The sequence below is a fragment of the Mytilus californianus genome, unplaced genomic scaffold, assembly GCF_021869535.1.
Source record: "Mytilus californianus isolate M0D057914Y unplaced genomic scaffold, xbMytCali1.0.p SCAF_4, whole genome shotgun sequence".
Lineage (NCBI taxonomy): Eukaryota > Metazoa > Mollusca > Bivalvia > Mytilida > Mytilidae > Mytilus > Mytilus californianus.
Genome location: NW_026262690.1, coordinates 30,823,891 through 30,847,180, shown reverse-complemented (window position 1 = coordinate 30,847,180; position 23,290 = coordinate 30,823,891). Strand labels below are relative to the sequence as shown.

Here is a 23,290-nt window from a genome sequence, read left to right as displayed (position 1 = left end):
CTGTACAAATATATATTCAAAAAAGAAATCCCCATTTCCGATTTCCTGGTGCATAGATTTTTTTGCATTTAATTTTTACAAGAAGGAATTAAAAGTGACACAAGGAAGGAATTTTGTATGATTTGAACTAATATGAACAATAAGGACAAGTACGTCGCCTTTAAAGGGAAGACAATTAGACTGTTTAAGTAATACCATAATATTATTTGAGCAAACAGAATGGAAAACAGAAAGTGAAGTTGATAGAAAACCATGTCGCTTTTGGGAAATGTGATTAATCCAGTAAGTTATTATGTATTTCAAATTGAATATTCTTAATTGAATCAATATTTTTGGAAATTTGTTTTTAATATTTATAAGTTTTATTTGTAATAACAGAAATAAATGTTGCGTGGTCATTAGTAAAAACAATCTAATTAAAATATAGAACTCTGATTTAACGAAATATGTAGTATAACGAAATCAGAGTTCTATATTTTAATTAGATTGTAATAAAAATTGTACCAATATTTATTACCAATATATATTATGTATAAACCTGATTATATTCCAATAATATTTATCAAGACAATTCCTGAGGTACTAAATGTCAAGTTTTATTTTGTAGATTCTCTCCTTTAAGCAAGATTTTTTTAGTAATTTACAAGATCTTTTAGGTTACCTATGGTCTATCGCCACAACTTTTGTGTCTTGACACAGACTGTAAACTCCTTATCCTTTTCTTTGAACTAGTTAGAATCTCATTAGTCAGTAGGGTATCATGAAAGCGAACTGTTCTTTGTAAGATTGATGAGCAAAGTGTCCTGATTCCCAAACTCGAAAGATTTTCTTTTAAACTGCGTTCGAGTCATATTGTTCCCTGAAAAAAATCTTATCTAGTATCTATATTAAGTGTGACGTATGTAAATACGGATGAATCAAAGAAAATATTAAGTAGAGATATGATTTACTTTAAACAGCCAACACACATTCCAATGAAACACCTAAAATACATTGTGATGTAGAGAAGACAGTTAGGTATTTACGAGTCTGAAATATTTCAACATTTTTCTGTAATTAAAATTCTTAAGTATCGAATCATTTAAATTAAAATCGTGCGGTTAGGAGAACTGGTTGGTTAATGAAATTTTCTGTCCATTTTAGAAATGTTGAAACCAAAACTGAATGATTTTTTGTGTGAATATTTTGATTATTCATAATGTCCACAGAAATGTTACTTGCTACTAGGCAATATTGATACATTTTGGTGTTGATCAACAAACCAGTATGCCTCCCATGGGAGGAAGTTAATTTACATGTAAAACTATTGGAAATACTTGTAAAATCAGAATTGTTCGAACAACGTAAACAAAATATGAAAACCAAGATTTCAAATCGACTTTTTGGTCTAAAATAATATACCACAAGATGAAATTATGCACATCTAATACAACTGTAGCTTGGTTCAAGGTACGCAATAATGAGTTGTATATGTACCTCATCCACGTATGTGTCCAGAAGAACATTGTCTTTGTGTACCCGACTGTCAGTCAGAAAAAGTGCATCTTATCAGTTGACGGCATTACTTCACACGCTATGTAGTTGTGGATCTCTATATTTGTTGTTTACCAGAGTTAAGTTTGGGGATATCCCATTGAAAAACGTAGACAATCATGACGAGAAAAAGGACGAAAAGACAAACAATCAGTTTTCAAAACTGTACACAGAACACTTAAAATTGAGCAACGCGATACCAAACGAACAATTGGGGTACGCTCAGGTTCTGCAATAAAAAAAAAAGAAATGTTAATAAAAGGTGTTGTCTGGGGTATATGGCAATGATAACCAACGACAACACCGCAAAAACATACACAAAACAAAACAAGTCAAAACGCAAAAAAAAAAACAACAAATACCTCTATAGGTGAATATGTACACGTCTTCAACAATAAACACCAGTTTCCTTATTAAAGAATAAGCAGATTAAGATACAAATAATGACAATAACAGTGACTGACAACGTGTCTACCTTGGTACAGTCAAATCAACATATGACATGGTTACCAACGCAAGATTTATTTTTGTTGTTAATGTCAGGGATATATTTTTTATTTTAATTAACTACCCCTGGAAAACAGTTTTCAAGATGTACAAAAGTGATATGTTTCATTGACGATAGACTTAATACAAGTTTTATGTACTAGTAGATTATTGATTTTTCATGAAGTTAAAGGTGTAAAGTCAAATGTAAAATAAACTAAGATTGAAATGGGAGACATAGAATATATGCTTTTATACTGCTAACAGATGAATATGCTATCATAAAAAATACTTCACTAAATGTACATTACAGAATGTCACTAGTGTTGGGAGTATTCCTGGAGGAAACCTAACTCCTGGAATTCAAATTGTGGTACAAGGCGTTGCCCCAGCCCATTCAGACGGGTAAGTATAAAACAATGATCAACAATTTTATGTCAACGAAGTAATGTTTTAAACAGACACAAATGGTAGATAGAAATTAATGCGAGCACTCTTAGATACGTTATTAATAATAACTGCATGGTACTTTTTCCAAGTGTCGTTTGCAAAACCGATACCATAGAGTTACCCGTTACATATTAGGAACTTCGTCAGTGCTTCTCTTCGATAATACCTTATTTTTCCTTTTAGAGTTTGGTGTTGAGAGCAGACCCTCAACATTTCTGGACACCAGTGATTTTGATATTGGTATTGACACCTGTTTATAGTTGGAAACCTTATGTTGATCTCTAGTTGTCGTTTGTGCTTTTTGTGTTGTTAGATTGTGGGTCACTCTTTTATACAATTAACTCAAAAATACCAGTACATTTTGGAACAAATAAAAAATTAAGCGGTACAAGTAAAACAATGAAATATAAACCGTATCAAAGTATCATGCAGTTCATGTAAGCAAGTTACAAACTGCGAGTACTCTTTTACATCGGTACTGTGTCTTTAGTTTATGTTACTTGTATTTGTGTTTAATTCGATCCAATCTTTTGAGTTAAACTATTTACAACTAATTTTTACAGTTTTTCCTATGATGTGCTGTTATACCACTGTCCCAGGTTAGGGGAGGGTTGAGCGCTCAAAAATATGATTAATTCTAATTGTATTACGTTGATCGTTTTGTCATTAATCAGGCCGTTGGTTTTGTCGTTTGAATTGTTTCACATTTTGTCATTTATATAGCTGACTAAACGGTATGGGTTTTGCTCATTGTTGAAGATCGTTCAGTTGCGTATACCGAGACCTATAGTGGCTTACATCCTCGGCATTTGGACTCTGGTGAATAGCTGTCTCATTCAAAACCATACCACATCTTATTTCATATCAAAGTACTTTATAATTACAAATTACGCCTTTATAAAGTAGTTGATGTGAAATAAGAAGATATGGTATGATTTTTAATGAGACAACTACAAATTACGCCGGCGGCGTAAAAACAAACACCAATCATTCAATCAATCAAACTTGTTACGCGCCGTCCTCCACTATGCTATCGGCGGCTGAACTTTGCAGTAGATTTCATATACCAATGCCATAAACAGCGCAGGACTATAGTCATTCTTTAAATTTGTAAAGAATTTCAATAAAAACAAATACCGATACTTTCATAACAACCGGTAGATACTTTACAAACTGTACTGTAAGAGATTGTTTCATTTCCTTATACTGAATTCTAGGAATTATATGAACTAGGAAATTTGTATAACTTGAAACGCCTTAGTTTCTTTTTCCCATTTCACATTGCGTTTTCCTATGCTGTACATCAGTCAAAGTTCTTTATTTAGAAGAACAAAAGTTTTATGTCAACAACAAAAAAAGAACTAAGACTTCCAGGTCGCTCTTATACCAGAGACATATATACACATGTGTGTATATTATGTCTCTGCTTATACAAACTGATGTATTTAATAGTTTACACTTAAAAGTATATTTGTATTTATTTCCACCAAAACCAAAAACGAAAAGGTAATCAAAAGCTGAACAAGTTAAAAGAAAACTATTTCCCTGAGGCAGAGGCTAGACGGTTTTGTGTATAATTATGCTCCACGACATTTTTGTCCGAGAGCACACTATAGTTATCACTTTATTCATCTATGTATCCGTAAAAATATCTTCCGGGGTGAAATATTCACTTTCCATTGCTTAAGTGGAAGGAAAACTTATATAGACGAATTATAAAGGGAATGGTAATAAGCCTATTGATAATTAGGTTAATAGGTCAAAGTTCACGGTCGCCGTTACTAAAAATATGTGCGTTTCCTGATAAAATCTTGAGTTTCCCGTGTTTTATTGGAAAAGGAAAAGACTATTTATATTGGGATGAAAAAGTCAATGTTCAAAGTCGCTGAACCTTTTTGATAATAAAAATTTATATACATTTTTAAACAATTGGCTTCCTTGTTGGTTTAAAATGAAACTTTATAGATGGATGATGTAGGAAAGTGAAGAACCCTGTCAATTTTAAGGTCAGATTTCTAGGTCACATCTACAAAAGGTTATGAAAATATACAATTATTACTTTCAATTTGTTATTTCTGGTGAATATTCCAGTTACACTTGTTGGATTTAATCAACTTAATACCAGTTATTGTTACAAGAGAAAAACGGAGGAAGCCTTTCGATTTCAAGGCCAGTAGATCAAAAGTCAACAGGAGGGATTGTGCTTGATATTCATATGATGAAGACATAATCTTTCAATAAGTTTAGTTGAGGTCTGGAGCTGGCATGTCAGTAACTGCTAGTAGTCTGTTGTTATTTATGTATTATTGTCATTTTGTTTATTTTCTTTTGTTTCCTATTCTGACATCGGACTCGGACTTCTCTTAAACTGAGTTTTACTGTGCATGTTGTGCGTTTGTTTTTTCTACATTGGCTAGAGGTATAGGGGGAGGGTTGAGATCTCAAAAAACATGTTTAACCCCGCCGCATTTTTGCGCCTGTCCCAAGTCAGGAGCCTCTGGCCTTTGTTAGTCTTGTATCATTTTTAATTTTAGTTTCTTGTGTATAATTTGGAGTTTAGTATGACGTCCATTATCACTGAACTAGTATACATATTTGTTTAGGGGCCAGCTGAAGGACTCCTCCGGGTGCGGGAGTTTCTCGCTGCATTGAAGACTTATTGGTGGCCTTCAGCTGTTGTCTGCTCTATGGTCGGGTTGTTGTCTCTTTGACACATTCCCCATTTCCATTCTCAATTTTATATTTATAAAACTTCTTCATAATCTTGGGTTTCTGATTGGAATGTCTGAATTATGGCTTTTAGCTTTTCTGGAATATTTGCTATTGGGCTTGTGGTACAAGATTTGCCGGGATAGCTAAAACCAAGGACTCAAAAAGGATTTTTTGTATATCCAAGGGTATGGGGCAAGCATTTATAACACATGACAGTTGAAATTTCATCAGCATCTTTGTTTCTAGATGAAATCTCTTGAAATACAACTTTTAACTAGACAAATATGATGCCTTCGCCGCATGCATAATTATAGTTTAGCAAACAGTGATTCTGAAGTACAACTTGAAATGGCTGTCTGTAAGACACATTTAATTTTCCCCACCATAGTTATGATTTATTCTATATAGATGTATGACAATTTAGTACTTCATAACTCTTAAGTTTTGCAAAGCTAAAAGGAGGAGGGTGTAATACAAAAAAAATGAAACATCTAGATATTATGGCAATTTAAAAGATTATCAAAATCAAATTTTGACAATTTGCACATCCTCAGTATATGTGCAAACAACCTGTATATTATAGAGGTTCTAGCTTAACCACTTGAGAAGGAGTTTGACGGACAAATCACAAACCCTGCGTTCATAATTTTACCCAAAAATGACAAAGTTCAACATCCTACCATTTGTGGAAAATTTAAAGAAAATCATAAGCCTGATAACATGCACATTTTAGTATATGTGCTAACACCCTGCATTCTATAAATGTTCTAGCTTGAAAACTGTATAGTAGTCAGCTGGACAACCATATAAACCCTACGTGGGGAGGACGGACGAAGAGGAAAAAAAAAATGTCTCCAGACATTTTGTCGCTGAGGCATTAAAAATCAGCAATGTATATATGAGTTAGCCAGGGGCAGAATAACCCCTGCCAATATTTTTACGGGTGGATGAAATGTTTTTAATTATACCTTTATTTTATTTTTAGCAATATTGTTATAGCTATGTGCTCTGCTTTCTCTCGGTAAATACTATAGTATTTAGTATTTACCGAGAGAAAGCTGTCTGTACTTTTGGGCACTTTTTTCAGTTTATTTTTTTTTCGTGCATTTTAGGTTTTCATTCAATCTGTCAAGTAAAATTAGTGACAGTCGATGTGATAGAGCTCTGCACTTTAATCCAAGGTTTACTCAACACTGTGTAGTTAGAAATTCGTTGAAAAACAATGCCTGGGCTGAAGAGGAGACAAATAATGGAATGCCGTTTAGAAAAGAGGAATCCTTTGAAATCGTTATTGTGACTGATTTATATTGTTATAAAGTAAGTATATAAAATTCAAAAAAAAAAATGCGTTGCGTTTATAATAGCAATAATGATCTATATATAGCCTTACATTCTGTATAATTTATCCACAAAGCAAATATAAAATGGAACTACAAGAAGGGTCAACTATGTGTAGAATAGGAGATTTACCAACACTAAATACAAATACATGTACAACAAAAATAAAAAGAGCTGCACATTCTGCAGGATATTCGTTACATTGCATTATCAAAATCAGTTATGCATTGAAAATACATTCTTGATATCAGTGATGGAATCAGCCAGTTATTTGTGTTTGTTAAGCAAACTAGAGATAGTTAAAAGGGAAGGTTCAATAAAAACGAGTATAAGGAGTCTTTACATTTTCCTCATCGGCCACTGAAATTGCAGTCCCAAATTCGACCAAAGCTTTCGATATTTTTGTCTTACGGGTTTTTAATCATATTTCGTCGTTTTATTTCGTAAATCTTGATTCTCGGATCGGTCAATTCAAATATCTTTTCAAATTGAACAAAATAATCAATTCCTTTCTAATTCTAGCAGCTAGCGTATATAATACATGGGAATATCCTGCTAGTGTTGTTCTGATTCTAGCAGCGTATATAATCCATGGATATACCCTGCTAGTGTTGTTCTAATTCTAGCAGCGTGTATAATCCATGGGAATATCCTGCTAGTGTTGTTCTAATTGTAGCAGCTTATATAATCCATGGGAATATCATGCTAGTGTTGTTCTGATTCTAGCAGCGTATATAATCCATGGGAATATCCTGCTAGTGTTGTTCTAAATCTAGCAGCGTATATAATCCATGGGAATATCCTGCTAGTGTTGTTCTAATTGTAGCAGCTTATATAATCCATGGGAATATCCTGCTAGTGTTGTTCTGATTCTAGCAGCGTATATAATCCATGGGAATATCCTGCTAGTGTTGTTCTAAATCTAGCAGCGTATATCATCCATGGGAATATCCTGCTAGTGTTGTTCTAATTGTAGCAGCTTATATAATCCATGGGAATATCCTGCTAGTGTTGTTCTAATTGTAGCAGCTTATATAATCCATGGGAATATCCTGCTAGTGTTGTTCTGATTCTAGCAGCGTATATAATCCATGGGAATATCCTGCTAGTGTTGTTCTAAATCTAGCAGCTTATATAATCCATGGGAATATCCTGCTAGTGTTGTTCTAATTCTAGCAGCGTATATAATCCATGCTACGGTTGTTGCATTTTGTGCTGCATATACATTTGTATTGTATAATAATGCCATACATGCTCCTATTTGACCCTAAAAAAGTACATTTTCGGCATATAAACTGATATGGGTCCATTAATGTGGAGAGATAAATATAGTTTTACGTGCGTATAAACCTTTACCTTTGATTACTTAGAATATAAAAAAAAAGAAAAACACCAAAAGATATCAATTTTAATTTAATGTAAAAAGTATAAAATTCCAAATACAGAACTCCAAGGAAAAGTCAAAATCTCAAACACATCAAACGAATGGAAAACAACTGTCATATAATATTACTGTTATCATTGTGTATAAGGAGAAGACTTCGTAAGTTAGTAAAACTTGTGTCTAGTCCTATTTGTATCATTGCTACTACTAGCGGGTCTTTAACGACCTTGACTACTCATGAGGCGATTTTTTTTTTTGTATCATTGATAAAAAACAATAATTATAAACTAGGAATGTATAATTATTAATTTCTTAAGATTTCAGTTAACAAACGAAACTTCTGCGTATTTAAACACAGACATCCCCTGGCAGGCGTTAATACCTATTCAGTTGAAGGAATTGTGAAGATAACGTCCATCAAATTTCTAGAAATACGTACGGTATGTGCAGTACTTTGTTTAGATAACTGAAAATTTTCCAGTAAATCAACATCATTTTACTGTTAATAAGAGGTAAAGCATGTTCTAATTATTGCATATATCGGTAGATCTTGTATTCCAAATATTGTATTTACATGTAGCTGGGTGACATGTATTGTTAGCTCTTACATATATAAAAATAAGGAGGTTTGGTAAAATTGCAAATGAAACAACGATCCACCATGGACTAACAGACAGGGATGTAAACAACTATCAGGCACGGTAAGGCCTTCAACAATGAGAAAAAAACCCAAATCGTATTGTAGGCTATGAAAAGTCCTGGAATGACAAAATGTGCATTATTTCAAAAAAGAAACCAATGGCTTGGTTTATATGCTAATACAACAAACAAATAACCAAATGAGGCAGACAGCAACCAACGGAATGTTTGATGTTTTTGCTGCAAGAATGAGGATGGTTGATTGATTGATTGGTTATCTTTATTTCCTCCATATATATGAAGCTAGCGTTGTAGTCAGAATAGTTCATACTTATTGGAAAATAATATTTAAAGTTCTATACAATTGTTGAAGAGAATAAAATCCTGCAATTTTTGTGTAGAGTGAAAAAAATAATACAATAGATATATATGAATATGAAAACATCTTCATTGTTCCCAAACTTAGTTATGACGAAAGGGATATCGGGCAATATTAGACCATTTTGATCATATTTCCATATAAATTTCTGTTCAGATCTTCAATATTTAATACTTCGTGCATTTTTACTGTAAAGTAATTGTCTATCATAACATTTGGTAAGAGTGTCGCATTGCAAATCTTAGAGAAGTTAGATATAAATTATACAATGCTTTAAGTTTAAATACAAATAGTTACAAAAGATATGTCAATGTGATATTTTTTTGTGGACGCGTTCAATGAACTATAATAATACGTTAATGAAATTCAGTTTTAAATAAAGGAAGTTTAAATAGTGCTATTTCGTTGTAAGTTGTTAACAATAAGTTATTTTTTGTTATATATTTGATGTTGGAATTATTTATTCTATGTTTTACGTTCTTTTTTGCAGTATGTTTTTATTCAAATCCTTATTGATTCATTTTGTCTGTTATGCTTTTTTACGTTTATATTGACCATTGATCTTATAATGTACGATATTCCCATCTTTTACTTTAGTCTACTACACAAAACATGTCTAAAAGTTTGTTCCATTATATCATCTAGACCTTGGTGTAAAATTTTGGCCAACCATTTTTACCAAAAGATCTAAAAAAGACTTTGTGGTAAATGTAGACCGTTGGTTTTCCTGTTTAAATGGTTTTACACTAGTCATTTTTTGGGCCTTTATAGCTTGCTGATCGGTGTGAGCCAAGGCTCCGTGTTGAAGGCCGTACTTTGACCTATAATGGTTTACTTTTACAAATTGTGACTTGGATGGAGAGTTGTCTCATTGGCACTGACTCATACCACATCTTCTTATATCTACATAATTGCGAGATATAAATATCAAGCGCATGAAAGAATAAAGTAAATAGTAATAAGAGAACGCTCACATAAACAATCAAAATATTGAAATAATTATAGCTGGTTTTCGATACGCTTAGATAGTTCAAAAAACCACTCTAACATCGATCAAATCTATGTATTTTTACGCTCAATGCGACTATTTATGATATCATCAATACATTCATATATCTGAAAAAAGTAATCGTCAATATATCTTATATACTCTGGCACCAATAGAGTGCCTGTGAAGGTAGCCCATATTCAACATAACTGCAAAAATGAATAGAAATGAACTAAAACAAAGTTGATGTTTAATATCTCCTTAATGTATATCAAATTTTCTTTCAGTTTCTTTAGCTTCAACTCTTATAGGTAATGCATGCATATCAGGAGACGCTTACCCTGTCGCCGCGGCGACGCACCCGGACTCGATCCTTTTGGAGTTCATGCGATTCCCTCAGTGTCTGTGTTGTTTTCTTGATTTGTCTCTACCGGATCGATTTACGAGATTTGAACATCGGTAAACTACTGTCGCCTTAATAGACTTGATACCAATGATTATATACATTTATCCCCGGTTGTTTTATGACTTAAAACAAAAATGTGACAAATGAGAGTTTAATGATAGGCCTATCCATAACATTTACAGAAGGTGAACATTTATAAACTTTGATTTCAGCCTAGTTGTAGCGTACAGCCAGCAGTAACAAACAACCATGGTGCACATCCAACAAAGCCAATATTAAATCCAGTAAGTTAATTCATTGTTCCCACTAGCAATATCATGATTAATGGCATTTTTGAGGCAAGGTGTAAATCTATCACCTTTACAGATAGTGGCAGAATCTACAACTTTATTAATACAATTTCCATAATTATCCAAGTTTTAGTTTATGTTAAACATTTGTCTTAAGGTAGCTTGTAATGAGTCTTTTTCAGCAAGTCCTTTTCACATGTCTTTGAACTCTTCTTTTTGAAATGAACAGATAAAGTAAATAGTGTAATTATACTAAAATTAATGTCAGAACTCCCCCCTCGTGCTAGATAGATTTGAGATGATTTTTACTGTTCTGTTTATGTCTTTTTTTCGTTTTGATGCTACTTAATGTTAATATACATGACGTACTAGATTTTCATTTTAGCCTGGTTGTAGTGCACACCCAGTAGTAATGAATCACCATGCTACACAGCCAACAAAGCCAATATTTAATCCAGTAAGTTTAATTACTGTTTTCAGTTTCGAGCATACCTGATGGAAGTTTTTCCAAAGACGCAGGTGTCTTTTTTGTGCTGAAATCGGTTCACTACGTTTACGTTGAAGTTGTCGTATGATGTCATCAGTAAAAAAAAATATTCCAGAAAGAAACGGTCATTTTGATATGAAATGTCGTTAATGCTTGTTTTAGGTTTGTTATTCTTATCAAGCGATAAATTCTCATGAATTCTAGTAGTTTTTAGACATTTCCCATCATTGCATGCAGTCAATCCAGAACTGATCTTCCACAATTCTGTATTTTCTAATAGGATAATAGCAATTACCGAACACCCTTACAATTTGCAAAACAGGTCCTAATTGATCGCTTGCTAAGTGGTGTTATGGAAGGTTTATATTTCCATGTTACATTGAAATTGAAAAAAAAAAACGAGAGGCTCTATAAGGAGCCTGTATCGCTCACTTGACAATTTTGCTTTAAATTGATACAATGCAACAACAATACTTGTGTTGAATTGAAATTTTGTGGGCCAAATTCTTGTCTTGTTGATAATTTTTGCCTGATCAAATTTCTGTATATCAATTGCAGTCTAAGAAATAATATCCAAACATGAAAAAAATAGATTAGAATTGTTATCTAGTGGCAGCAATTCCTGAAAATAGTTTGTTAATAATCGTTTATATTGACTTATTTGTCGATCTTGTTTTGTTGATAATTTTTGCTATTCAAAATTTCAGTGTATCTATTATAGTTTTCAACAAATTATGTAAAAATGATGAAGTTAGACACAAATCATCATTTAAAGGCAATTACGCTTTAAATGAGTCGACTGACAATTTTAGGTTACTTTTACTCATTTGCTGATCATAAAGATTGCCATATACATAAAACATTTTTTTTCTTAGTAATTTGTTTCGGCTAAATTCATGGTGAAATAACATGATTTTAGTGGATTATCACATTTACATGACATAATTATATAGTTTTCAAGTAAAATGAAACTGAAGTTTAACATTGATTAAGAACATCTTTTATTTGTATTCAACTCCAGGAACTATAATTAAAACAGAATTGAGCAGGAGTTTAACTAAGTAAGAGTTTTATTTGCAGGCTGTACCATTGACAACAGGAATACCTGGTGGATTATATCATGGTAAAATGATTTTCATATCTGCAGTTCCAGCAGGTACAAACAGGTATAGAAATGATAAAAAAAAGAGATCAAATATATCATATATATGTGCATTTTTTTCACTTAAATTACGTCTTTTTCAATTTAAAGATTTTGTTGTTTAAATCAATTATATGCAAACAAAAGGATTGGATAAAGTGAGCCTTTATAAATCCTTTCCCATACAAGATGGATAGAATAATAATTGGCTTTTACATATAACGTTAATTCATCCATCATATAGCCTCACAGTGAGTCAGGGGATGGAACCTTCCCTCACCTAACATTGCCTAGATTATACTTTCAAAAACAGTAAGTATAGTTTAGTGGACCATCAGTTGGTACGCTAGTGAATAGAATGCTCTCAGACAAATCATATGTAGGTTTCTATAAATAAAAGTTTTCACTCTATTAAAGAGGAATGCATAGTGATTTTTTCATGATATTATCAGAATCACTGTGACAAGAATGATCTATCTTTATAACTTATATATATACATGTTCACACAATATCAATATATTTCAGTACAGCTATTTGATGTATACCACCTACATTCATGCCATTTACTTGGATATATATTTTATTATGTTTTTTTTTTATAGTTTTTTTTATAATGAGTGCGTTTAAATAAGGAACTAATCATAGTCATACAATTCATATATCAGTTCAAAATAAGAAAAGTGGAAAGTAATTGAAAGTCAACATAATTTGGAGCAATGAGGACCATTGGTGGTATATAATAGGGTGCAATCTCAAAATTAGACAAGTCATTTCAACATCATAGAAATCTGTCTTGTGTTTTCAATATATTGTTGTACATTTGTAAATACATTGTATTTCAATATTTTCATCTATATTGAGATCTGGGTTGTCATAGAGCAGGACATCAAGATTAATATTTGAGAAGTTCCTTATACTACCAAAAAGCTCATATCTCTGTCTATAGTATAGAGTGGACAGAAAATTACGTCTTCCCGAAAATCCGTCCACAGAATTTTGATACAAAAATGTTATTGATGTAAACATTTCCGTTTTAATTATATAGAAATATTACGGGGTCAGCTAATTCGTTGTAGATCTTATCTTGCTGACCATTGTTGCTTTCATCTGTTTCTTTATTAACTACAATTTCGCCAAATTAAAGGAGTCTATTGATGATTTCGGTCATTTTGATCTATTTCTTGCCCAGCTGATCAGTTTTGCTTCCCAGGAGTTTTCTTTTTTTTAATATTTGTTTAAGTTTATAACCAAAGACGGCGAAAAGGGGTAAAATCGTTATTTAAGGGCAAAGACTCCTATAAAGAGTCGACTGATGATTTCTGCCATATTTTACTTATTTGTAGTTCTTGTTTATCTGACCGTTTTTTAAATTGCCATTTTAATACTATAAATTCTATAAGTAGTCGTCTTGCAGTTTTGGTTGAAATAGACATTATATTATATGATAGTTTTTTTTATCAGTTGTTATTGGTTTTGAAATACTAGTAGCTTTCAGTAACTGCAAATATATTATACTCTCAGATCTATACTTTGTGTCTTTTGTATTTTTGTTAGGATGTTTATGTTCTTTGTATCGATCGGACGAGTTGAGCTCTTTTCAACTGATTTTTATAGTTTTTCTTATTTTGTGCTGTTAAACCACTTTCTCATGTTGGAGGGAGGGGGTTGGCGCGCATGCAAACATGTTTAACCCCGCCATATTCAGATCATTCAGTATATATGTTTCTGTCCCAAGTCAGGAGCCTGTTATTCAGTGGTTGTCGTTTGTTTCTGTATATCATATTTTTTTCTCGTTTATTGTTTTGTACATACATAAGACAGTTATTTTTCATGTGTGAATTGTTAAAATACATTTGTCATTTCATGGCTTTTATAGCTGGCTATATGCGGTATGGGCTTTTCTCGATTTTGACGACAAACACGTTTAACCTCGCCGCATTCTGTATGTGTCTGTCCCAAACCAGGAGCCTGTAATTCCGTGGTTATCGTTGTTGCTATATATCATGTTTGTCAGATTCGTTTTTTTTTTACTTAAATCAGGTCGTTAGTTCTATCGTTTGAATTGTTTTACATTTATCATGTCGCTTGTTGCTAATTGTTAAAGGCCATACAGTGAGCTGCGGATGCTAACTTTTATGTCATTTAGTCTCTGGTGGAGGGTTGTCTCATTGGCAATCATACCATATCTTCTTATTTTTATATAAGGTAGATATCGGGTCATAATAATACATTTCTATATCTTTAACGCTTTGAGGATTTTAGACGGTTACTAGAATTTAAAATTTGTTTTATGTTAAGTCAGGAATTTATTTTTGTAAACGTAAACGAACGACAGATGACGTAGGTTGGACGATGGACGCAAAGTTATTTGTATATAGCTCACACTATCCCTTTGGGCCAGACGAGCTAATAAGACAAAAAAACTTTTCCAAATTCTGCCAACAATCTTCACAATGACATGATAGTTATTAGTCAAATGATTCTTGATAGTAAAATTCAAGTCATGTCTTCAAGAGTTTCATGGATGCCATCATGATTTTGTTGACTGTTATGAAATATCTGTGTCACAGATCTATGAAAATTGGCATATACATTTGTCGTGTCCGGCTTTTGTGCATGTCGACGTATATCGTATAGGGCAAGAATATTTCTGCGCATTACTAGTAAACTTAAAATTGTTGTTGCCAACGTTGACGATTAAATACAAATAGACAGGATATATATTGAAATTTCAATGATTAAATAAAATATATATCCTTTCACGATTTCCCGCAAATGTGTATACCACCTTTTTATTGATATTGTATTTATATTGTGTCATAGATCAAATTTATTCGTTCAGTGTATGTTTACTTGTTTTTGTTAATATGTCTTTTTGATCGAGTTAAGCCATTTCAATTGATATTTTATAGTGTGTCTTTCTATGTTGTAATGTTACACTATTGTTTCAGGTTAGGGTGAAGGTTGGCGCCTGTTAAAACGTTTAAACCCGCTGCATTTGTTTGCACCTTTCCTAAGTCAGGAACTTGTTGTTCAGTGGTTGTCGTTTGTTGATGTGGTTCATAAGTGTTTCTCGTTTCTCGTTTTTTATATAGATTAGACCGTTGGTTTTCCTGTTTGAATTGTTTTACACTAGTCATTTTGGGGCCCTTTATAGCTTGCTGTTCGGTGTGAGCCAAGGATCCGCGTTGAAGGCCGTACTTTGACCTATAATTGTTAACTTTATACACATTGTGACTTGGATGGAGTGTTGTCTCATTGGCACTCATACCACATCTTCTCATTTCTATATGTGATTGCGGAAAAGTATGATAACAAATAAAACAAACAGGCAAAAGTCACTTGCAGTTAAAAACCAGCAATCTACGGGAGCTCATCCGAAACACTGTTTCATATTATTATACACGACGTCGCACGAATATGTGGCATAACACCTGAAACTGTCTGTAAATAAATGTATATACCAACTATAGCATTTCTTTTCAGATTTACTTTTTATCTACAAGAAGGATCTTTACATAATGCAGATGTTGGGATGGTGTTCGATGTCAGGTTTAATTTTGGTTCATGTGTAGAAATGGTGATTCGTAATCACAGATCGCGTGGTACTTGGGGACAAGAAGAACATACTATTCCATACTTCCCATTTGTAAGAAATGTTCCATTTGAGATTATTATCCTTTCTGAAAGTACAGGCTTCAAGGTAAGATGAGATGAGAATTAAGCAGATTTTTATCGCTATACCTAAGTTAATAATGATAAATATCAAAACTGGTTAGTTATATAAAAACAAGTTGGGTTTTTTCACGTGATGTCTTTAAAAAATGATTATTTCAATAGTGATTAGTCATTTAATTTGTATATGAATGGAAGTTAGTAACTTTGGTTTTTATAATACAATTATATTTGCATTTGTCTATAACAATTGTATGAGCACACAATTTAAAAAAAGGAAAATGAGTATAGTAAATGGGAATCATACTGGTACATAGTTAATCATGAAGTTTACACCTATTTACACGTGTTAAATTAAACATGCATGTCTCCCTCTAGCTGATACCAGGAGAGAGTTGTAATTGTTTGTGACCTATTCTTCACATTAGTTGTTCACGTGAAATCAACAGACAGAATTGCTTTATACCATAAGTAGAAGTAGCTGTGCAGAGCATGTTTGTACTTTGATTGATTTTTTTGTATTAACGAGAATAAAATATGGTATTCTAAACACACAGGCACAATTGACTGGAATGTAAAAAGTAAATTTAGACAGACAGCATATTCCAATATGTTTTAAGAAGATGAAGGGAAAAAACGTATTGACTTTTAAACCAAATATTTCTGGCGAACGTTTTGAGTAGATGTGGTTTATTTCTGTCGAAAATAATATGCCACCTTACATCTTACTTGAAATGATCTACTGTTTGATATAATAAGTTGGGGCAGTTAAAATTGTTCTGCAAACTCGCTGCGAGATGCAATTAATTAGGAACTTGCTGCACGCAGTTGTAGTGCACCATTTAGTTGCTCCGACCACAAATGACATACAGAACACACTTGTGGCAAGTCCGCTACAACCTTTTTAAAGATTATATGGTATTTGAGCGAAGTTTGCGAATGCAAATGTTAACCAGTATGAGCCTGCGTGAGCTTACTGTGTGACATTTCTTTGCATTTTTTGTTTGTTTTTAGCTTGCATTTTTTTTTTTTCGTTTGTTTAAGTATGCAGACAGAATTAAAAGTAGGAGTCGGTATGCTTGAAAAATGATGGCACGTTATGACTATGATTGGTACCGTACGGATCAATGTTGGTTATAGCTTCCTCCAGCTTTGTCTGAATAATACATTCCACTAGTCAGAACCGTCACCATAAAATATATTCCGAACATTATATATTGTTCCTGTAATGTTTGGTTTCAGCATTCTTGACTAGCGTTTATGGCAAATATAAACCTTTATTTATTTATGTTTTTTTAAACAGGTAGCAGTGAACAATCAACATTTTCTAGAGTTCCGACATAGACTAATGCCACTTGCCAGATTCAATATGCTACATATAACTGGGGATGTTACCGTAAAACAAGTCAGATTTCAATGAACACATTATAAGAAACTTCAGTTGCCATTTTGAATGAAATGAAATAGTTCATGTTTATGTTTTATATTAAAAATGCTCTATTTGTTGCAATATCAAAGATACAGATTGTTTTAATTTCTGGTCCATATACACCAAAGTCGTCCACATACTATTTGGTGTATATACTGCCGTCTATCGTTATCTTAAAGTTGATCCGACCATGGAAGTATTGTGTCAATATAATACTTCCATGATCCGACTGACAAAAAATATATGATATGACAGGAAATTGGAAATGTCAGGAGTAAGTATATTCCAAATCTATCATTTAAGACTATACAATAAAATTGACTGAAGGTAAGGCATTGATATTTATTTTCATAAGGAGGCATCTGTATTTCCAGTACAAGAAAGTCATGAAGATCTCATTTCATTGGTAAAACATTTAGTGGCCCACAATTGCCCATTCTTGTATATGGATGCATTGGTGCAAGTATTTTAGCTTCTTAAACAAAAATATATTATTATCTGCATTTCAAAATTATTTGGTATGATTTTTCGTTCAAGTTTGGGCCTACACGAGTTTCGATGTAGGTTGCGGAACGAGCCAGGTTGGAAGTTTGTCAAAATAAGATAACAAAAACTAAATTTTAGTTTCGCAATTTGTGTGCGGAAATGTGTATCATGACTGGGAACCGCTGTTTAATTAAACAGCGAAGACTGAGCGCCTGGCACATTTTTGGTTTGAGTTCTGCAATTTTCTGCATTTAATTATCAAAATTGTAAATGTGATCGTACTTTTGGTTTGTACTTGTGAACGTGACATTTTACGTTATAAAAACTAAGGGTCAAATTTTTTTTTATTTATCTGTTGATGTATAGAATTTTACATCCACGAATTAAGCTCTCAAGTGTACAAAAACAAAACACATATGTAGAATGCATATGACTAGATATATCGAAGTTGTTGGGGGAAAATATTCAAAATTAAGTGAACGTGTATTTCTTGTTATACCAAGACTCCATAGCTTATAAAAAATCGAGTTCTTTTGTTTTATATATATATATATATTAAATCTGTCAACTAACGGGGAATTAGCCCCTAAAACCCAAACTCTGCTTGTCGAACATTCCGCAGACCACTCTGCCTCAAAATAATATCCCTTGTGCTATGGCCTAGTCGAACTTGAGAAAAAATCAACTACAACGAAATAATCAAAGAACTGACGTATTGTTTATTCGGATGATCCGAAGTTATAATGGTTGACGAAGTAATGATAGAGATTTGCATCTCATGATCACCGAAGAACTGCAAGAAGTAATTTACAGTTATTTCTTTCTACATCCAGGGTGAAATGTTTAGTAGATATTCAGGACGAAAACACATTAAACAATTCTGTGAGTTCTTTCCATGACAAGGACTACTTAAAAGAGGATAAGAAAGCCGAGTAGGTTCAGAAGCAAAAGTTGTTGCAAGGTTTTTTTCGCGTGAAAAGTTCGTGCACATATAGAAAATGGAATTCAATCATGGGTCCATCCGACCGAATACTAATGTAATAAAGCAATCGGGCAAAGCGGCACCTACCCCAGTGGGTCTTTCGTTTCTATTAGAAAGTCCAGATGGATATATGTCTATATTCATGTCACTTTTTCTGGTGTCAACATTATGCGCTGGTTTATACCTTACGGATGCTCAACATTTTTATTCTTCCTTTTCCAGAACAAAATCCATAGCAAAGGTCTTTATTCTTACATCTATTATGTATGTTTTATATCAAACTTTTGATTTTAGCAAATCATAATTTTACTATAACACCTAGTTATTGTTATAGTTTTAATAGTAAAATTATGATTGAATGATCAAAGACAAAACATTAATGTAACATAATTGTGTCGATTAGCTATAAATATTGCATCCTAAAGCCAAACTTATTTTTCTTTCTCACTCTTAGCACTCTCCTCAGAGAATAATGAATTCGTTCATTTTATGCAATATATAACCATTAAATTTATGGTTTGGATGGATTATTTTAACTGTTTGAGAAAATCACAGCTGCCTTTTCAGTAAGCTATATCAGTGGTTAATTCAGAAGCTATTGAAAAAGGTATAGGGATGGTGTGATGATGTGTTGCTTTATCTTTAGTTTTCTATGAAGTGTTTGGTTGACTTGTAGAGGAATGGTGTGATGATGTGTTGCTTTGTCTTTAGTTTTCTATGTAGTGTTTGGTTGACTTGTAGAGGGATGGTGTGATGATGTGTTGCTTTGTCTTTAGTTTTCTATGTAGTGTTAAGGTAGAGGGATAGTGTGATGATGTGTTGCTTTGTCTTTAGTTTTCTATGTAGTGTTTGGTTGACTTGTAGAGGGATGGTGTAATGGTGTGTTGCTTTGACTTTAGTTTTCTATGTAGTGTTTGGTTGACTTGTAGAGGGATGGTGTGATGATGTGTTGCTTTGTCTTTAGTTTTCTATGTAGTGTTTGGTTGACTTGTAGAGGAATGGTGTGATGATGTGTTGCTTTGTCTTTAGTTTTCTATGTAGTGTTTTGTGGACTTGTAGAGGAATGGTGTGATGATGTGTTGCTTTGTCTTTAGTTTTCTATGTAGTGTTTGGTTGACTTGTAGAGGAATGGTGTGATGATGTGTTGCTTTGTCTTTAGTTTTCTATGTAGTGTTTGGTTGACTTGTAGAGGAATGGTGTGATGATGTGTTGCTTTATCTTTAGTTTTCTATGTAGTGTTTTGTGGACTTGTAGAGGGATAGTGAGATGATCTGTTGCTTTGTCTTTAGTTTTCTATGTAGTGTTTGGTTGACTTGTAGAGGGATGGTGTGATGATGTGTTGCTTTATCTTTAGTTTTCTATGTAGTGTTTGGTTGACTTGTAGAGGGATGGTGTGATGATGTGTTGCTTTGTCTTTAGTTTTCTATGTAGTGTTTGGTTGACTTGTAGAGGGATGGTGTGATGATGTGTTGCTTTGTCTTTAGTTTTCTATGAAGTGTTTGGTTGACTTGTAGAGGGATGGTGTGATGATGTGTTGCTTTGTCTTTAGTTTTCTATGTAGTGTTAAGGTAGAGGGATAGTGTGATGATGTGTTGCTTTGTCTTTAGTTTTCTATGTAGTGTTTGGTTGACTTGTAGAGGGATGGTGTAATGGTGTGTTGCTTTGACTTTAGTTTTCTATGTAGTGTTTGGTTGACTTGTAGAGGGATGGTGTGATGATGTGTTGCTTTGTCTTTAGTTTTCTATGTAGTGTTTGGTTGACTTGTAGAGGAATGGTGTGATGATGTGTTGCTTTGTCTTTAGTTTTCTATGTAGTGTTTGGTTGACTTGTAGAGGGATGGTGTGATGATGTGTTGCTTTATCTTTAGTTTTCTATGTAGTGTTTGGTTGACTTGTAGAGGGATGGTGTGATGATGTGTTGCTTTGTCTTTAGTTTTCTATGTAGTGTTAAGGTAGAGGGATAGTGTGATGATGTGTTGCTTTGTCTTTAGTTTTCTATGTAGTGTTTGGTTGACTTGTAGAGGGATGGTGTAATGGTGTGTTGCTTTGACTTTAGTTTTCTATGTAGTGTTAAGGTAGAGGGATGATGTGATGATGTGTTGCTTTATCTTTAGTTTTCTATGTAGTGTTTGGTTGACTTGTAGAGGTATGGTGTGATGATGTGTTGCTTTGTCTTTAGTGTTCTATGTAGTGTTTTGTGGACTTATAGAGGGATGGTGTGATGATGTGTTGCTTTATCTTTAGTTTTCTATGTAGTGTTTTGTTGACTTGTAGAGGGATAGTGAGATGATCTGTTGCTTTGTCTTTAGTTTTCTATGTAGTGTTTGGTTGACTTTTAGAGGGATGGTGTGATGGTGTTGCTTTGTCTTTAGTTTTCTATGTAGTGTTAAGGTAGAGGGATGGTGTGATGATGTGTTGCTTTGTCTTTAGTTTTCTATGTAGTGTTTGGTTGACTTTTAGAGGGATGGTGTGATGGTGTTGCTTTGTCTTTAGTTTTCTATGTAGTGTTAAGGTAGAGGGATGGTGTGATGATGTGTTGCTTTGTCTTTAGTTGTCTATGTAGTGTTTGGTTGACTTGTAGAGGGATGGTGTGATGATGTGTTGCTTTGTCTTTAGTGTTCTATGTAGTGTTTTGTGGACTTGTAGAGGGATGGTGTGATGATGTGTTGCTTTGTCTTTAGTTTTCTATGTAATGTTTTGTGGACTTGTAGAGGGATGGTGTGATGGTGTGTTGCTTTGTCTTTAGTTTTCTATGTAGTGTTAAGGTAGAGGGATGGTGTGATGATGTGTTGCTTTGTCTTTAGTTTTCTATGAAGTGTTTGGTTGACTTGTAGAGGGATGGTGTGATGATGTGTTGCTTTGCCTTTGGTTTTCTATGTAGTGTTTGGTTGACTTGTAGAGGTATGGTGTGATGATGTGTTGCTTTGTCTTTAGTTTTCTATGTAGTGTTTGGTTGACTTTTAGAGGGATGGTGTGATGGTGTTGCTTTGTCTTTAGTTTTCTATGTAGTGTTAAGGTAGAGGGATGGTGTGATGATGTGTTGCTTTGTCTTTAGTTTTCTATGAAGTGTTAAGGTAGAGGGATGGTGTGATGGTGTTGCTTTGTCTTTAGTTTTCTATGTAGTGTTAAGGTAGAGGGATGGTGTGATGATGTGTTGCTTTGTCTTTAGTTTTCTATGTAGTGTTTTGTTGACTTGTAGAGGGATAGTGAGATGATCTGTTGCTTTGTCTTTAGTTTTCTATGTAGTGTTTGGTTGACTTTTAGAGGGATGGTGTGATGGTGTTGCTTTGTCTTTAGTTTTCTATGTAGTGTTAAGGTAGAGGGATGGTGTGATGATGTGTTGCTTTGTCTTTAGTTTTCTATGTAGTGTTTGGTTGACTTGTAGAGGAATGGTGTGATGATGTGTTGCTTTGTCTTTAGTTTTCTATGTAGTGTTTGGTTGACTTGTAGAGGGATGGTGTGATGATGTGTTGCTTTGTCTTTAGTTTTCTATGTAGTGTTAAGGTAGAGGGATAGTGTGATGATGTGTTGCTTTGTCTTTAGTTTTCTATGTAGTGTTAAGGTAGAGGGATGGTGTGATGATGTGTTGCTTTGTCTTTAGTTTTCTATGTAGTGTTAAGGTAGAGGGATGGTGTGATGATGTGTTGCTTTGTCTTTAGTTTTCTATGTAGTGTTAAGGTAGAGGAATGGTGTGATGATGTGTTGCTTTGTCTTTAGTTTTCTATGTAGTGTTTGGTTGACTTGTAGAGGGATGGTGTGATGATGTGTTGCTTTGTCTTTAGTTTTCTATGTAGTGTTTGGTTGACTTGTAGAGGGATGGTGTGATGGTGTGTTGCTTTGTATTTAGTTTTTTATGTAGTGTTAAGGTAGAGGGATGGTGTGATGATGTGTTGCTTTGTCTTTAGTTTTCTATGTAGTGTTTGGTTGACTTGTAGAGGGATGGTGTAATGGTGTGTTGCTTTGACTTTAGTTTTCTATGTAGTGTTAAGGTAGAGGGATGATGTGATGATGTGTTGCTTTATCTTTAGTTTTCTATGTAGTGTTTGGTTGACTTGTAGAGGTATGGTGTGATGATGTGTTGCTTTGTCTTTAGTGTTCTATGTAGTGTTTTGTGGACTTATAGAGGGATGGTGTGATGATGTGTTGCTTTATCTTTAGTTTTCTATGTAGTGTTTTGTTGACTTGTAGAGGGATAGTGAGATGATCTGTTGCTTTGTCTTTAGTTTTCTATGTAGTGTTTGGTTGACTTTTAGAGGGATGGTGTGATGGTGTTGCTTTGTCTTTAGTTTTCTATGTAGTGTTAAGGTAGAGGGATGGTGTGATGATGTGTTGCTTTGTCTTTAGTTTTCTATGTAGTGTTTGGTTGACTTTTAGAGGGATGGTGTGATGGTGTTGCTTTGTCTTTAGTTTTCTATGTAGTGTTAAGGTAGAGGGATGGTGTGATGATGTGTTGCTTTGTCTTTAGTTGTCTATGTAGTGTTTGGT

At 33.5% G+C, this 23,290-nt stretch overlaps 1 protein-coding gene across 1 annotated transcript; it reads left to right on the top strand.

Annotated features, from left to right (window-relative positions):
- Positions 1-74: 74 nt before the first annotated feature.
- On the top strand, positions 75-18,493 carry LOC127698182 (galectin-4-like). Its single transcript, XM_052201536.1, has 9 exons — positions 75-282; positions 2,333-2,424; positions 6,294-6,498; positions 8,221-8,343; positions 10,528-10,599; positions 10,991-11,062; positions 12,173-12,258; positions 15,721-15,937; positions 17,213-18,493. Exons 1-9 carry the CDS (start codon positions 253-255, stop codon positions 17,327-17,329), a joined length of 1,014 nt encoding a protein of 337 aa, XP_052057496.1. The 5' UTR covers positions 75-252; the 3' UTR covers positions 17,330-18,493.
- The last annotated feature ends 4,797 nt before the right edge of the window (positions 18,494-23,290 follow it).

Coding starts and splice junctions, on each gene's coding strand:
- LOC127698182 (XM_052201536.1), top strand. CDS start 253: ATGTCGCTTTTGGGAAATGTGATTAATCCA. Junction 283..2,332: donor TGGGAAATGTGATTAATCCA/GTAAGTTATTAT, acceptor TGTACATTACAG/AATGTCACTAGTGTTGGGAG. Junction 10,600..10,990: donor CAAAGCCAATATTAAATCCA/GTAAGTTAATTC, acceptor TTTTCATTTTAG/CCTGGTTGTAGTGCACACCC.